This window comes from Idiotropiscis lumnitzeri, chromosome 8 (assembly GCF_059441095.1).
Source record: "Idiotropiscis lumnitzeri isolate Australia: NSW breed Sydney's pygmy pipehorse chromosome 8, RoL_Ilum_1.0, whole genome shotgun sequence".
NCBI classification, from domain to species: domain Eukaryota; kingdom Metazoa; phylum Chordata; class Actinopteri; order Syngnathiformes; family Syngnathidae; genus Idiotropiscis; species Idiotropiscis lumnitzeri.
In genome coordinates this window covers 6,141,421-6,157,579 of record NC_142398.1, presented here as the reverse complement: position 1 = coordinate 6,157,579, position 16,159 = coordinate 6,141,421, and the positions used below count along the sequence as shown (strand labels likewise).

Genomic DNA, 16,159 nt, shown 5'->3' with positions numbered 1-16,159 from the left:
TACGGATTTTTTTCCCGATTAATTAGTTAAAAAATTTAATCGCCAAACAGCACTGGAAATAAACACTCAAGTTAAATACATACAACTGTTGTATGACTAATTTTGGCGATTTTTGGCTTGAGCACCTGCTCTCAAATAATGTCTGTGCACATGCCTGGTTGAGTTTATGACTCGCAAAAATAATGATATGGTATTTCACATATTAAACAACAAACAACTCGGAACCACAAAACGTCTTGCTGCATTGCATAGAACGTGCAACCCTCCCCCAAAAAGTGTTCATGTTGGGTTAGATGTTGTGATAAATCCGCTAGCATGATAGGCCTCGCCTCCTTTCATGTCTTTTGGCTTGGTGACAAATGAAGGTTGCAAACACTTTAAGACTCCGCTGTCCCGCTGATTCACCAAACAATGCACTTCTCAGCCGCATGAACACACGTACACACACACGCACACACACCCCCGCACACAAGGAAACACCGTTGAGTGTACAAACACTTAGAAGCCCGCCATGTGATTGGCGGGATGTGGAAACAGGAGCGGGACAGGAAGGAAAGCGGAGCCATTGCTGAGTGAGTGTATCGTCTCACGCTGTGACAAGGTCACTCCTGAACACACACACACACACCCCTACGCACACCAGTGGTGGGAAGTAACAATAAATGATGATTTATTTTTTTTATCAGTGTTTTTACTTTTACTCCCGACTTGGGTTGTAAAAGTGTGCACGTTTTCTGTATTTTTTTATGGAAAGTCAACAAATAGTAAGTATGAATCTTAGCATTTAAATAATAATCGTCAAAGTAACAGAACTTAAGCAAGTTTGATTTGCAGGAAAACACCTCGTTCCAGACTCACAAACCTGTTATACTTTTTTTTGTGTGTGCGTGTATACATTCATAATACAAATTTTGGTCTTTTTAGATGGTGTGCAATTCCACTCTTGACTAGTAGCAGCACACTCATTTATAGTTTGATACAATGTCATTTTGAACGAAAAGAAAAAAAGCAGGAAGTATTTTAGCACAGACTAGTTGTTGTTGAAAATGATTGAATGTCATCTACTTGTATTCCTGCTTTTTACGCCAACGGAAAGTGACGGCTTTATGTTTATTTTATAATGTACATCTTTGAACATGATTATTGATGTACATTGTGAGATAATTCATTACGTTTGTTGGTTTGCCCAAAACAGGATTTGTTTACAGAAAACACGAAAAGCGTATCGTAACAATTATCCATTGCTCTTACGCTCTCTTAATTTTTTATGTTTTAATATGTTTATTTCATGTTATATTACACGTGTTTAAATGGGTTTATGTCTTCTTATTTAGTTATTATTATTATTTCAAGTGTGTTTACTTCACATTTGTGCCACGTTTACTGGTATGTTTATTGCTTCTTATTGTTTTTTTTAAGTGATTACATTAGCAACCGTGGATAGCGTCAAGTTGCTGAAGTTGCTACGCTGAGTATTGCTCGCACTGCAATTGTGTTGAAGCTGGGCAACATTCTCTTTCGGAATCACATCCTATTTTGAACAGCCATGTTTGACAATCACGCTCGTGCACGTCAGTGAAGGACGTGGCTTCACTGAGGTTCGGGAGAGATTAGTGATATGCGGTTCAAAGTGTCCTTCAGTCATTCTCTTCAAAATAAAGTTTACTTCACACTTGAGCTGGCATCTCTGTTTCTTTTTGTGCTCTCTCTTGATAGTTCAAACGGATAAAGGAGCTGAATCAGTACTTCTACATTTACCATCTTATTGTTGAATTCATTTTTTATCTGTACTTCTACATACTCACCCACATGGTCTGTAGGTGAACGCGATGTAGCTCTCCTCGTCGGTCTTCTCAATGAAAGTCACACACGTTTGTTTCTCCCAGTGACGCATGGCCTGCTTGAACATGGCCCTCTGACTACCTGCAACACACGTACACACTTGCAGTTGTTTTTGAATGGGGTGTGCGTGAGCTGTATTTTTAGGTCGTATGCTGTCAAGTGATTAATTTTTTTAACTAATTAATCACAAAAAAATTCCATGATTAATTGTGATTAATCCTATTTTTCAACTACTATTTTTTGCGAAGCTTATAACAGATATTTACTTGAATAATATCTTGGAATTGATGCAAAATCACCAAATATGAAGTATATTTATTTCAAAGACTCTTCTAATAGCTTTCTTGGATTCTTCAATACGATCTAAATGGAGAATTATTTCAAATTAAGAATGCAGATTACAAATTAATTACAATCTAGTAACTGGTTGGGTCCGTAACATGTCAGAAAATGGCACAGATGTTGATCATTGATTTCTGCTTACCAGTGAAGTTCCCACCAATGATGTAGGGAATGACCCCCCCGGGCCAGATCCTCTCGGCTCGGGAGGTGGCTGCTCGAGGAAAGCGGCTCTTGCTGCCATATCCCACTTTGGGGCTTTTCCCACTTTTGCCGCTTTGGCTCTTATGACTGGAGTTTTTCCGGAGAAAGTCTATGAAACAACATTTACATTTAGGTTTTGGAGTGGTTAACAATTCATTGAGACTGCACCGGGGAGCATTGTGTCGTTATAATTGCAAGTCCGAAGATTTTCGTTGGGTTTGCGTCATTATGATGAGCTTTGTATTAAAAAAGACATTAATATTACATATCAGTGAGCATTCACAGTCAGACTATTCCAAATGTTATCATTTCTAAATTGTGCAATTTAAAATTCAGACCCCTAACTTGACTCCATATCCCTGGTTTGAAACCTCACATTGAAGTTGTAATCCTAATTTGGAACACGAATCCAAGTTTGAAACCAAGGCGAGATTTGACTCCTTAATTTGACACCATAATTTAAACCTTAAAACAGGCTTGAAGACCTAGTTTTAATCAACAATTGTTCAAACACCGACTTTGAAACCAAAACCCTAATTTGAGGAGCTGGGCAGTCCGTCCCGGGGGGTGGAACGGTGTGACCCCCTGGCCCGGCCAGATGTCAATTTTTGGGGCGTTTTTGAGAGCCCAACCTTGATTTGAAATCATAATTTGAAATTCTAACCATGATTTGAAACCATAACTATGGTTTCAACCCCGACTTTCAGAAACTAGCTTTGGCTGGAAATCCTAATTGGGAACTCTTAATTTGAAACCCTACCAATGTGTCAAAACCCCGCTTTGAGGCTCTCACCCTGACTTGATGCCCTACTTTGAATCCTTGAATTGAAACCTTCTTTTAAAACCATATACAAGGCTAGAAACTACAGTAATTTAATGTGATAAAACCTAAACTAATCTAACCTAACCCAGGCTTGAAACCCCAATTTAAAACTCTAAATAAGGTTTGAAGCCGTAATTTCAAGTCCCGCGTCAGGCTTCATACCCTAATTTGAAACCCTGACCTTTGTTTCAAACCCCACTTTGAAACCTTAACATTGGCTTGAATACTTAATTTGAAACACCAACGGGCAAAAAGTGCCAACGGCACTTCTTATCTTGTTGCATTCCACTTAAGGCTGTGTTGAAAACAGGATTGAGGATTACTGCCATTTACAGGACTGGAGTGGAATTTCATGATTTCTAAATCAAATTACTCAGATTGTTCAGCCTTGGTGGAGATCTGAGCTCCACTGAGTGCTTTTTCTCCATCGGGTGCTTGAGCATTATCTTACCCAAGCCGAAATTTCGTATCCTCTCCAGCAGCGAGTACAACGAGGCTCTCTTTTTCACTACACGGTGCTCCCCCAGACCACCTGACACAAACATGCACCAAAATCACGAGTGGACAATCATAGCATTGGCGGGGCTACGTTAAGTACTGCCTCACTCACCTGACGAGTGTCCCTGCAGGCTGTGAGTCAGGTCTACGGTCCTGTCTATCTGGAACATGCCAAGGTCTTCCTCGTCTAATGCGATGTCACCCCAGAATGCAACTGCAACAACAGCAAATCACTTGAGCACACCAACTTGGGCCAACAGTGTCCTTCTCAGTTGCTTCAATGACTGTCAGTCAGCTAGTTAGTTACCTGGCTGGTTGGTAAGCAATTGGGAAGTCAATAATACAATAAAGTTTCATGGTTAATTACCTGATTAATGAGTGCTCAATCACTTGTGTTTGCTGTTTGTTGTTTAGTTATTTCTGAGTCAGTTAGCTCGTTTTTTGTTAACTAGTCTTGGGGTTTACCCTTCAGTTAGCTAGTGAATCATGCTGTCTGACTGAGTGAGTCAGTTAAATACTTTGTTCCTTAGCCAGCTAGCTACCTAGCAAGTTAGCTATCGAGTCATCTCAGTAGTTAGGTAGATAGGTAGTTAGCTAGCTAGGTGGATAGATGGATGGAAGGTTGGATGATGGTTGCCTAAGTGTTGTCAACGGTTCCGCTGTAATGTTTGCTACGTGATACAGTAGAACAATTGCATGAGCAGTGCCGGAAAACACCTCCAATCCCGGTATGGACGATAGTTCTGTCATGATCCGTCAGTTCTTTGTCCAGCAGAGGGCGTCCCCTCCGCGTGCTCCCCGCCGCGCGTCACCGGGCAGACGCGCCCAGCCACGCAGCTGATGCTCATCCCCTACTGATTAATGGGACTACTTAAGCCGTCGCCGAGGATCGCTCGGCGTCGGATAATTTTCCTGCAATGCTCATGATCATAGTTACTGCTCACGTTTGCTCCATGTTGTTCCGTGTCTTGTTTTGCTCGCTCATAGTACTTTTCTGTTCAGCTACTTTTCGGCTCGCCCTTGGTTCTCGGTTTCGTTATTTGGACTCTTCCTTCCCTTCTGTGGTAAGACCATTCTCGTTTTGTAGTTTATCCTTGCTTGGCAAGCGCTTTAAGTTTAACCTCGTTTTGATTTCCTGGCGCGACTCGGTCCGCCAGCGTTTTCTGTTCTCGTCGCTCGCGGCGTTTGTAATTATAAATATATATCTAAATCTATATTGTTCCCTAGTCCATGCCCGAGTGAAAGTATGGATTGATTGTTCTCTGTCGGCCCCAATAAACATCTGGTCTGAAACTCCTCTTGTTGTCAGCGTTTGTGGAGTTCACTCTTCGCTTCCGGCCTCGGCCGGACAGCGACCCCAACAAGTTCTTCCTGTTCATTTTGGATGTCTGAGACCGGTGCATTTAGCATCCACGTGCATGAGCAATGGCAGAACCGTCTGCCATCACGGTCCCACTCCCCCTCAGCCTGTCTGCCATGCTCTTCCCATAGTATAATATCAGGCCATGTGTTAATCCTTTTGCTCACCACCGTGGAGCGTCACAGGTAGACTTAGGTCTGCTATTGGAAAGTGACAACATAAAGTCTTCCTTTCCTGACACTGATGATGATGATGATGATGATGGTGATGAATTCTCAAAAGGTGGTACATGTCACACTGATGGCAAAAACGTCAAATGTTCTCAATATGACAAAACCTTAGTCAACAAGTCATTCTTGAAAGGACACAAGAACACACACTGGAGAAAAACCCTTTGCTTGCTCAGTTTGTGGTAAACGATTCTATGAAAAGAGACATTTAATAGCATACTGGACGGCACGGTGGCCGACTGGTTAGCACGATGGCCTCACAGTGAGAGACAGCATCGGGCGTGGGTTCGATCCCGGCTCCAGCCATCCTGTGTGGAGTTTGCATGTTCTCTCCGTGCTTGCGTGGTACTCCGGTTTCCTCCCACATTCCAAAAACATGCATGGCAGGCCGATTGAACACTCGAAATTGCCCCTAGGTATGAGTGTGAGTGCGGATGGTTGTTCGTCTCTGTGTAGCCTGCGATTGGCTGGCAACCCGTTCAGGGTGTCCTCCGCCTACTGCCCGAAGATAACTGGGATAGGCTCCAGCACCCCCCGCGACCCCAGTGAGGAGAAGCGGAACAGAAGATGGATGGATGAATAGCATACTGGGAAGAAACCTTTTTCCTGCTCAGTTTATGGTAAGCCCTGAGATAGCTAGCTAGCTATTTAGGTAAGTTTGTGATCTTCATCCTTGTCTCCACCTTCCTGTTCCTCCACCTCCCAGCCTGGCCTGCTCCTCCGTCACACAGCTCTGCTCGACTTGGATTGGGCTGGTCAGTACTATTGTAGGAAACTAAGAAACCAGAACGCACTGAATACACCAGTCACAAAACAATGGATGAGAGTGACGTTTTCGCACCACTGCAGCAAAGTGTTGACTGTGGAGTCATACTCCAGTGTCAGGCCATGCTAATGGCAATACTGACTGATTGTCTGTTTGACTAACTTCCTGATTGGTTGATTAACTGACCGATGAACTAACTGATTAACTGGCTGACTTTTTAACTAACTTGCTAACTGACTTTCTAACTAATGACCTGATTGACTGAATGACTGACATGACTGTCTTTGTCTCATAAATCAACTAAATCACTGGTGAACTAACTAATTTACTGACTGACTGATCACCTGACTCACTAACTAAGGGATTGACAAAATACCTGATGTAATGATGAAATGCTAGCTGGCTGACCGCCAGACTAAAAAACTAGCAGATCATCTTATAATAGACTAACTAACTGAGACTAACAATCTGACTGATTTCTAACCAACGGCTTGGCTGACAAACTAACTGGCTGATTGACCAACTAAACCAGTTCACCAACTAACCGCCCGACTAACTACCTGACTGATTCAGTGTCTGATTAACAAGCAGACTGTCTCTCAAAATAGCTAAATCACATGTCACAAATGGCTGACTTACTGACGGACTGATGACCTGAATAACTAACTTAATCAATTGACTGACTGATGAATTAACTGACTAACTTAACCAACTGATGATTAGCTGACTGGCTGACTGACGGACTGATACACTGACTATCTGACTAACTCAACCAATTGACGCCTCCCTGAATGTCTAATTACTTGACTGACTACATGACTGACTAACAAGATGATTGACAGACGACCCGAATAACTCAATGACTGTGTAACTAACCGGGTAACTAACAAACTTACTTAACCAACTGACCGACTAACTGACTGACTGAGTGATTACCTGACTGACTAACTAGCTGACGATCTCTGAAAATAGCTCCACAACAGGTATACTACTAACTTACTGACTTAACTAATATATATCTACTAGTATACATCTACAAACTAACAGCAATTTTCAGGCTGCGTTGCGCTACAAGATAATAATTTTCCAGATGATCTTCCTTGATTATCTTTTGAATAGACTTCTTCTACTGCTACTGTAAATAACTCAGTAATATGCTGTATTTATCGCAGATGATAAAGAATATATGTCTGTCCGTATTGCTGTATTATCTGTCACTGTTGTGTAATTGCTGCTTATTGTGAGAGAAATGGTGACGCAAGGTGAGGCGGCTTCAGAGAAATTTTCCGTATGGTAGAGAAAGAAGCTGACACAAGCACAAGAAGAAGAAAATGTGAGAAAGAAATGGCTTTGACTTGCTGCGGTGAAAGAAGCCACAGTGTTGCTGTAAATAGCACAAAGTCAAGCGTGCGCAAGAAGGTCAACATCCACGCACACTCACACATGCACGGGCTAATGCACCAAACTCCAGCTGGCAAGATGAAGTTCCAATAAGCTCCATTTCCTCTTCTACCTTTATCGTCATGTATTATTCAATATATTTCATTTCCTGTTTTATGGTTTTTGTCCCAATTATTTCTAGACGTTCCAGTTCCAATTGTAGTTTTTGTCACATTTTACATACAATGAATTCTATTTTCTGTTCTACGGTTAGTATCACAATTGACAACTATTCCATTTCCATTTCCTGACATACAGTACATTTAGCAATGCATTTTTAGTCAAATTACCAGTTTTATTGTTATCATCACATTTTACAAGTTATGTTTCCTGTTCTACGGTAGTGATCACACTTTACAATAAGTTCTGTTTCCAGTTCTATGGCTATATTCATATTTTCTAATATGTTCCATTTCCTGATGTACGTTTATGGTCATATTTTTATTAAGTTTCACTTTGTGTTCTGACTATTATCACATTTTTCAAAAACGTTTAGTTTCCTGTACTTCATTGATCATCATATTTAAGTTCCTTTTCTTGTTCCATCCAATTTTACAGTAAATTCCATTTCCTGAGATATAGTTATTATTTATTTTTGAAAAATCATTTCCTACTCCCTTGTGATCATCAGATTTACCTCAGAGCTTTAATGGTGGAATCACAAAAAAAAACAAACAAAGAAAAGAAGTCAAAAGCCACTTGTGAAAAATCTCAACTGGATGCTTGCCAAGAACGGACGTGAACTCTTGTGACTCACACACTATGAGTCACACTCACACTTTTACACACTGAAATATTCAGCACTTAGGGCGTCCTCCATCTGCTGTCGCAACGCTTCTACTACTATAAAATGCAAAGTCCAGTCACTTCAATCACTTGGGATTTCATTTGTTTTATTTCAAGTACAGCTGTACAAGTACAAGCACATTGGGCCAACAATAAACAACGAAGGTAGTTTTAATCATTGTTTGTACCACTTGGAAATTCCGGTTAACTTTGAAGCATCTCGGATTGGTTAGCTAATTGATGACTAATTTGTGACTAAGGATCAGTCCACTTGCTGGAGTAGTATCATCACAAACGAGGTTTTCAACTGTAATAGTAAACGGTCTTTCACTTGTATAGCGCCATTCCACCCATTAAGGACCTCAAAGCGCTTCACACAGCTGTCACGTCTACCTGCTGAGTAATGACATGCCATCATGAGCAACTCGGGGTTCAGTATCTTGCTCAAGGATACTTCGACATGGTCACAATGGCCAGGAATCTAACCCACAACCCCTAGGTTGGAAACGACCACTCTACCACTGAGGGGCGGGCTGTGCATTTCACACTTAGTCCGACTTGAATAAAGCTCCCTCATATTACCATCATTTATGACACGAGTGATTGTTGGACGACCTAGCTTCTCTTGAAAGGTCCGTCAAAAAAATGGCTTTGCAAGTATATCTGCAATTAAATCCACACTTTCCCTTCTTCGCCATTGTGGTTTAAAAAAGCGACAATATATTTTACATTTTCGAACGGTCTTCAGTTACGACTTTCGGGTGTGTTGATTCCGGATAGCGCTGCCCCCCTCACAAGTAAGTATCCAACCACAAAAGGCATCATTACCTTCAACGTAAGGCCAGCGAAAAGGCCTTACTGTCAACAACTCGTGATCTGATTGGCTATCGCAACTGTCTATCAACTGTAAAAGCCCCCTCGAAACACAGAACAGACGCCGACACGATTGTGTCTGAAGCCCTCAGACGAATAGTGCGCGCTACTGGTATTATGAAATCTGCCTGGCAACACGAGCCAGCGGAATTCTGATTGGATAAAAACTCCCACCAAAAATTCAACAAAAGGATATAATATGACATCAATGTGAAGAATATGATCATGATTTATTGATTATGCTAGGCCAGCAGAGAAGGCCTTGAAGGCGTTGACCGCCCACCACTGCTACTACTGAGTCATGTTGCCACACATCACAAACTAGGTTTCCAACTGGAGTCACTCCACCTAATTCCTGTAAACCATCATCACCAACGAGGTACACTTTCCATAGGAAGTCTTTTCCGTAGCTTGTAACTTCAGAGGGGTCTTCTTGCTTGAATACACAAACACAAATAAAGTTGCCTGAGGTGTCTACTTGCTGGAGTACTAGTCTGTCCACTCACTTGATATTAATGATGTGTGTACTTGCTGGAATAGCTAACCATGTTGATAGCAAACAACCAAGGTGGTTTTAGTGAGTTACCAACTGTATACGTCTTGTAGCTTGTTACTAAGGATCAGTGTACTCGCCCGACCAGTAAACCACCCTCATCCAAAACCATATATTAGTCAGACTCCGAGCTTGCTACTCAGGATCAGTATATTTGCTGAAATAATAAACCACCATCACAAACTAGGTCAGCCACCCTCACTTTTCATGTATTAGTCAACACCCAATGTTTTCCTGTGTTGTTGTTGCTAATGGTGTCATTCTTTCAAATATATATTCATCTGTTGATTTTTCAGTTTTTTTTAAGCAGACTGCATTGGGGAATTAGAGTTCAAATATGAGGTCACGCCGCAGGTTAACTGCCATGTGTGCATGTGCCGCTCCATGTGCAGCTTTGTAATATTATTACAGCGCATTTGGCCGTGAACGTAGCATCATATTAAAAAGAGATTATCTCTTTGCCCCGTTTGAGGATTTTTGCCCTAAACGTAATCATTGTACAAGCTGCTTGTTGATCCGCAGTGAGCAGTTCGGGGCGGTCCTACACCGGCTGACAATGAGCAGCTCGAGATGGAAGTTAGTTGCAATATGTCATCTATAGTTAATGCAGCCATGACTTAATCGTAAAGTTTCTGTCTTACTCGCCCTGGCCTTTTTGTTCCAACTAGGCGGGGCCAAGTGTTTCCCGTAATTCGCCTAAGAAAAAAAACAAAAATACCAGAAATATGTGTGCCATATTCACTCTGCCTGTCAACAACTGCCATAAAAAAAAACATAAAATAGATAAACTGGATATGTCTAAAACTTTTTTCATTTTTATTTTATTTTCAAACATAAAGTAGTCATTATTTAATAATCATTTCTGTGATCACATTTTTATAAAGACAAAAAGTTGCTGTGTGAAAAAGCTGCCTGAAGCATGCCCTCCGGACAAGGATGAGACTTTACTGAGGATTTTGTGGTTTATTTTTGACCAACATTTATCCATAACCGCGTGACCTTCAAACCTAATCACCGTCAGAGCTAAAACAAATTTCAAAACACACAAAAACAATTAGCTGACATATTTCACATTTAATACTCAATCTTTACAAACACAAAATACTTAGATACATCATTTACACACCCACCTTTTGCATCTTCGGAGGGGGTGCCAGTAAAAGAAATGATTGTTTCTGAGGCTCAATACGAAACTCTTGGCCGTACTCTTCGTTAAGTTACCGTACACGTGAACAGTACTAAACAGGAGGTTTGCATTCACATTGAAAGGACGTCGCCTAAATCGGAAGTAACACTTATCAATGCAGATTTCAAATGAAAATAAAATCTAATAAATAAAATCACTACTGCTGTTCCAAAAATATGAATATGGTTAGTTATGTTGCCATTTACTAAAATATATTAAAGAGTAACAGCTTAATTATTTTTGTTTTATTTTCTTTTGAAAGGAAAAGATGGTATATCCTGCAATTGTGGCAACGTTTGATTTTGTCTTTCAATTTTGGGAGGGATGTAAACTTGTCAGAATTAAATATATGAATAACGTAAGTTACAATACTCACTACAAAATATTGTCATTAATATTAATTGTGATTTCCATCCATCCATCCAGTATCTGAGCCTCTTCTCCTCACAAAGGTCGCGTGGGGTGCTGGAGCCTATCCCAGCTGTCATCAGGAAGTAGGCAGGGGACACCCAGAACTGGTTGCCAGCCAATCGCAGGGCACACGTAGACAAACCATCCGCTCTCACGTATAGGGGCAATTTAGAGTTACTTCGACCTACCGCGCATGTTTTGGGAATGTGGGAGGAAACTGCAGTACCCGGAGGAAACCCACACAGGCACGGAGAGAACATGCAAACTCCCCACAGGAAGGCCGGAGACGGAATCGAACCCACGACCTCTACACTGTGAGGCCATCGTGCTAACCAGTCGGCCATGATTTCTACATCATATAGTCAAAATAATCATAATTTTATCAAACATCTTTTTTGAGCTTCCATTTTTTTAAGGTAAGCTTTCACACTCACATCCACACTTAAAGTCTTCTCAATTTTATCATTTGAGCCATGAATGGATTTAGAAAGGTTATGTGGTTATCCACACCACTTATCCTGTAAAAGGTCGCAGGAGGGTGCTGGAGCCTATCCCAACTGACTACGGGTGAAAGGCGCACCACACCGTGAACAGGTCCCCAGCCAGTCACAGGGCAGACATAGACACCGTCGCCGAGTGGGAACCGATCCCACGCTGCCCGATGTACCACTACACCATCAGTGACGCATTTCGAAAGGTCTGTATTAGTATCATATGAATTGCACGTGTGCAGCTCCAATGTGGTATTTCCATCCTCAAACAACAACAAAACAGCACACAACAACAGAAGGTGACTTTGCCTACCAAATAAAGAACACCGAAGCGCGTGCACACATTGAATATCGATCCCAATTGAGCGGGCGCATGGCAGGTGAGCGGCGCGATGGAATCGCCGACTCATCACTTATCTTATACGAGCAACCCCCACCCGTCCACACTGCGGAAAACAATGAGCAAAAGAAAACAGTGAGTGTGTTTGTGCTGAGGCGGGAATCCTGAGGAGGACTTCGGAAGCTCGTGGCAGCCGCGCTCCGCTCGGGAAAATCCTGTTTAAAGCCACATGAGCGGCAGTGACGTTTCCTTCCTGACTAGAAGCCAGAGAGCAACACTGGCCGTCACTGATGAGCAAATGTACTGGTTTTCATAAACATCCAAAATATTTTAGGGACTTCAATCTGACTCAAGTATGCATTTACTGTAAGTAAACATCAAAGACAATTTGGAGCATTTCAAATACCTGTCGTACGTATTTTCGAAAACATCAAACACAGGTTTGAGTCTGTCAATGTTAATATCAAGATATTCCTAATCATCAAAGACAAACTGGTCCTCAACAAACCAGACGCAGGTGGTTTCATAAATATCAAAAACACTTAAGCGTCTTCAGTGAATTTAAAATTTAATATGACGTGTTCGAGAAACTTATCATGTTTGATAAACCGGTTGCATGTATGTCACTCACGATCAACGTCTTCACTGGATTTAAAAATTGAATACAATTTGAAGTCACTATGATTTATATCTTCAACAAGATTACAAACCTAAGTGTTTTTGTGAACATCAAAAGCACTTAAGCGTCTTCAGTGACTTTGCAATTCAAATCAATTTCGTATTTTTCATCAAAGACAATTTTGAGTCTTCAACAACCCTGTCGTATGTATTTTCCTGAACATCAAAAACAAATTAGTCATCAACAAACCTCACATTGAGTTTTCATCAACATCTAAAACACTTGAACATCTTCAAAATTTGAATATGAATACAATTTGAAGTATTTTTGCATATTCTACAAACCTGTCGTTTTTTTCTTAAATACCAAAGATAAATTGGTCCTAACAAACCTTGAATCTGTGTTTCTGTGAACATTAAAGACAATTTGGTGACTCTGATTAACTAACATAGGTTTTAATAATTCTTAACGAAAATCTGGAGTTTTTGACCAACATAGCCTGTCTTTGTAAACATTAAAGACACTTAAGTGTCAATGAAATTCAAATTGAATGCAATATGAAGTCCGAGATAAGCCCATTGGGGTTTTTTTTCTTAACATCGAAGAACAATTGGTCTTCAACACACTTTTGTTTCCATAAAGATTAGGACAATGTTGTGTCTATGATGAAGTAACCAACAACTTGATAATTATTTCGGGTCAGTAGTTCTCAAAAACCTCAAATACCATTTAGTCTTTGACAAACCTTGCGCTTGTGTTTTTTAATCAACAAAGACACTTAAGCCTTCATTTAACTTAACATACATTTCTGTAATCATCAAAGACAAGTTGAATTTTTTTGTTCAATCTGCCACAAACACAACTTTTCTCCATTGACAAAAACACAAAATCACATATTTGATCTAAAAAGGTGCCCATTCATAGTCGTTGTGTTACAAGCTCTGTATTATTTACAAATATTTTGGGGGGAATAATGCATTAACTATTCAATATGCTTGACTGTGTTGGAAGGACAGGCAAGCTTTGTAGTTTGGGTTCCTGGGGAAGAAACCTCCTGCTGCTTCACTCGGACTCTATATGTGTGTGTGTGTGTGTGTGTGGGGGTGTGTATGCGTGCGTGTAAACTCTTTCTGCGATTTTGGAAGGAAGCATGAATGACTTGTGAGCCCCCTGTGTGTGTGTGTGTGTCATCTCCAGCTGAGCAGCAGGATGCAGACAACCAGGAAGAGATAAGCACGGGTGAATGGAGGGAGCGCTGCATGTATGAGTGTGTGTGGCCACGTAAGGAAATCACAAAGACCTGGAAGAGTGTGTGTGCGCGTGTGTGCGCTGTCTCACTGTGCGGGCTTTCGGAGAAGATAAGCAGACAGGCAAATAGTGTGGTGGTGTTTTCCCAGTGAAAACAGGAGGCGGAATAGCATCGCACTCCGACGATGGCGCAGGGTCAGGGCCTGCAATCATGTCTTCTTAGCACACTTAACACACAGGAGCTGTTTTGAAACATTTGTATGCGTCCCATTGGTCAGCCCGCCAATTCATCAGCCAATCAAATAAATGTCAAGGTAAGGAACATACAGTAATCACAAAGTACCTCATCTGCTTTCTTCGCTTGAATTGACGGAAGTACGACCCGACACCGTATAGATTTTTGGAGGCTGATGCCTTCCAATATTTAAAATTCTGAGAACCAATCAATTGGTTCGTTAATGAATGAAATCCAATCCAATATGATACAATACAATACAATACAATATAACTTTATTGATATAGCCCATTTCACAACAGCTGGAGCTGTAACAAAGCGAGTTTCATATGGTGTACATTAAATTTGTGAGTTTTAAAAGTAGACAGAGAAGGGGCTTGCCTGACATTCAATGACATTCTGAGGCTCCGTTTAGTTCTCAGCGCCTCGAGTAGCGTCTGGACCACAGACCTGAGGCAGCGGGCAGCTGTGCAGGGTTGGAGGAGATCAGAGAGGTACACTGGGGCAGACAAATAGAAGAATCTTAAAATGAACTTTAAGAAGCACCGGGAGCCAGTGAAGAGAGGCCAGAATTGGGGTTATGTGCTCCTTCTTCTGAGCTCCAGTTAGAAGGCAAGCACCAGCATCTTGCACCAGCTGGAGACGCTTGAGCGAGGACTGGATGACTCCGAAATAAAGTGCATTACAGTCATCTATCCTAGATTTAACAACGGCGTGGATTATTGTTTCTAAATGCTGCTGGCTAAGAAAAGGCTTCACGTTAGCCAACTGTCCAAGATGAAAGAAGCTGGATTGAACAACAGCACTGATTTGCCGATCGAGACGGTTGGCTTTAGATAAGATGCCAGGGGGCCAAGGTCAACAGGGTTGAAAGTAGAAAGGCTACTGGGACCAAATGCCATAACTTCTTTTTGTTGAAATTCAAGAAATTAAGTGACATCCAGTCTTTGATTTCCTCTGGACAGGACAAAAGTGGTCTCAAGGAGAGAGCGTCTATTTTGCTCAGCGGGACACAGACTGTCATCCGCATAGCAATGGAAGGAAATACCATGTTTTCGTATGATTGAACCTAGGGGCAGCAAATACAATGAAAACAGCAAGGGCCCCAAAACTGAACGTTGTAGAACACCATACGACAGAGGGGCAGAGTGGGACTCAGAGCAACCTAGGCGAACACAAAAAGTCCTGCCAGCCAAATAGGATCAAAACCACTCCCGAGAGCAACCACTAATGTCCACCTGGTGCTGTAAACGAGCCAGAAGAATACTGTGGTCCACCTTGTTGAACGCTGCAGTTAGATGCGATAAGACAAGACACACATAGTCTCCAGTGTCATTTGCCAGGCGAACATCATTCAAAACTCGAAGCAGGACTCAGAGCAGTGTCGTTGGCGTCCTCAGTGGATCTGTTAGCCCGGTATGCAAACTGGTAGGAGTCCAGTGTGGGAGGAAGGCAGTCTCTGATGTGCTGGAGAACCAGTCTCTCGAAGCACTTCATGATGACTGGTGTGAGAGCAACAGGACGGTACTTATTCAGGTGGACTGTGGGTGACTTTTTGGGGACACAAGCACAGCAGTCAAAGCAGCGCAATTGTGTAATTACGTTTTTGGATTGTGTTACGATGTATAATATCGTGGAATGCTATTCTTGTTGCCTTTATTTGTTGGGTTTTCTGCATGAGAAGTGAGAACAAATTAGTGACATTTCCATTCATTTCAATGGGCATTGAGATCCAAATGTTTGTCGGTCACAGAACGACAAAAGTCATATCTCAAGGCATCAATGGGACATCCACTGCATACATGTAACTGTCTCTTTCATTTATTTACATTTGTATTGGTGCTATGCTATAAGTATTAGTTTGCGTATTGCCAGTACTGATACTGCATTTATTAGTACCTATACTGCATGTAGT

At 41.5% G+C, this 16,159-nt stretch overlaps 1 protein-coding gene across 1 annotated transcript in view; it reads right to left on the bottom strand.

Annotated features, from left to right (window-relative positions):
- LOC148331859 (dorsal-ventral patterning tolloid-like protein 1) overlaps window positions 1-16,159 on the bottom strand; it is a 50,557-nt gene that overhangs the window by 23,990 nt on the left and 10,408 nt on the right. Inside the window, exons 3-6 of the mRNA XM_088301909.1 lie at window positions 3,819-3,920; window positions 3,660-3,740; window positions 2,327-2,494; window positions 1,806-1,923 (exon numbers count right to left, since the gene is read on the bottom strand). Of these exons, the coding sequence (XP_088158035.1) occupies window positions 1,806-1,923; window positions 2,327-2,494; window positions 3,660-3,740; window positions 3,819-3,920 (469 nt within the window). The remainder of the gene's footprint in view (window positions 1-1,805; window positions 1,924-2,326; window positions 2,495-3,659; window positions 3,741-3,818; window positions 3,921-16,159) is intronic.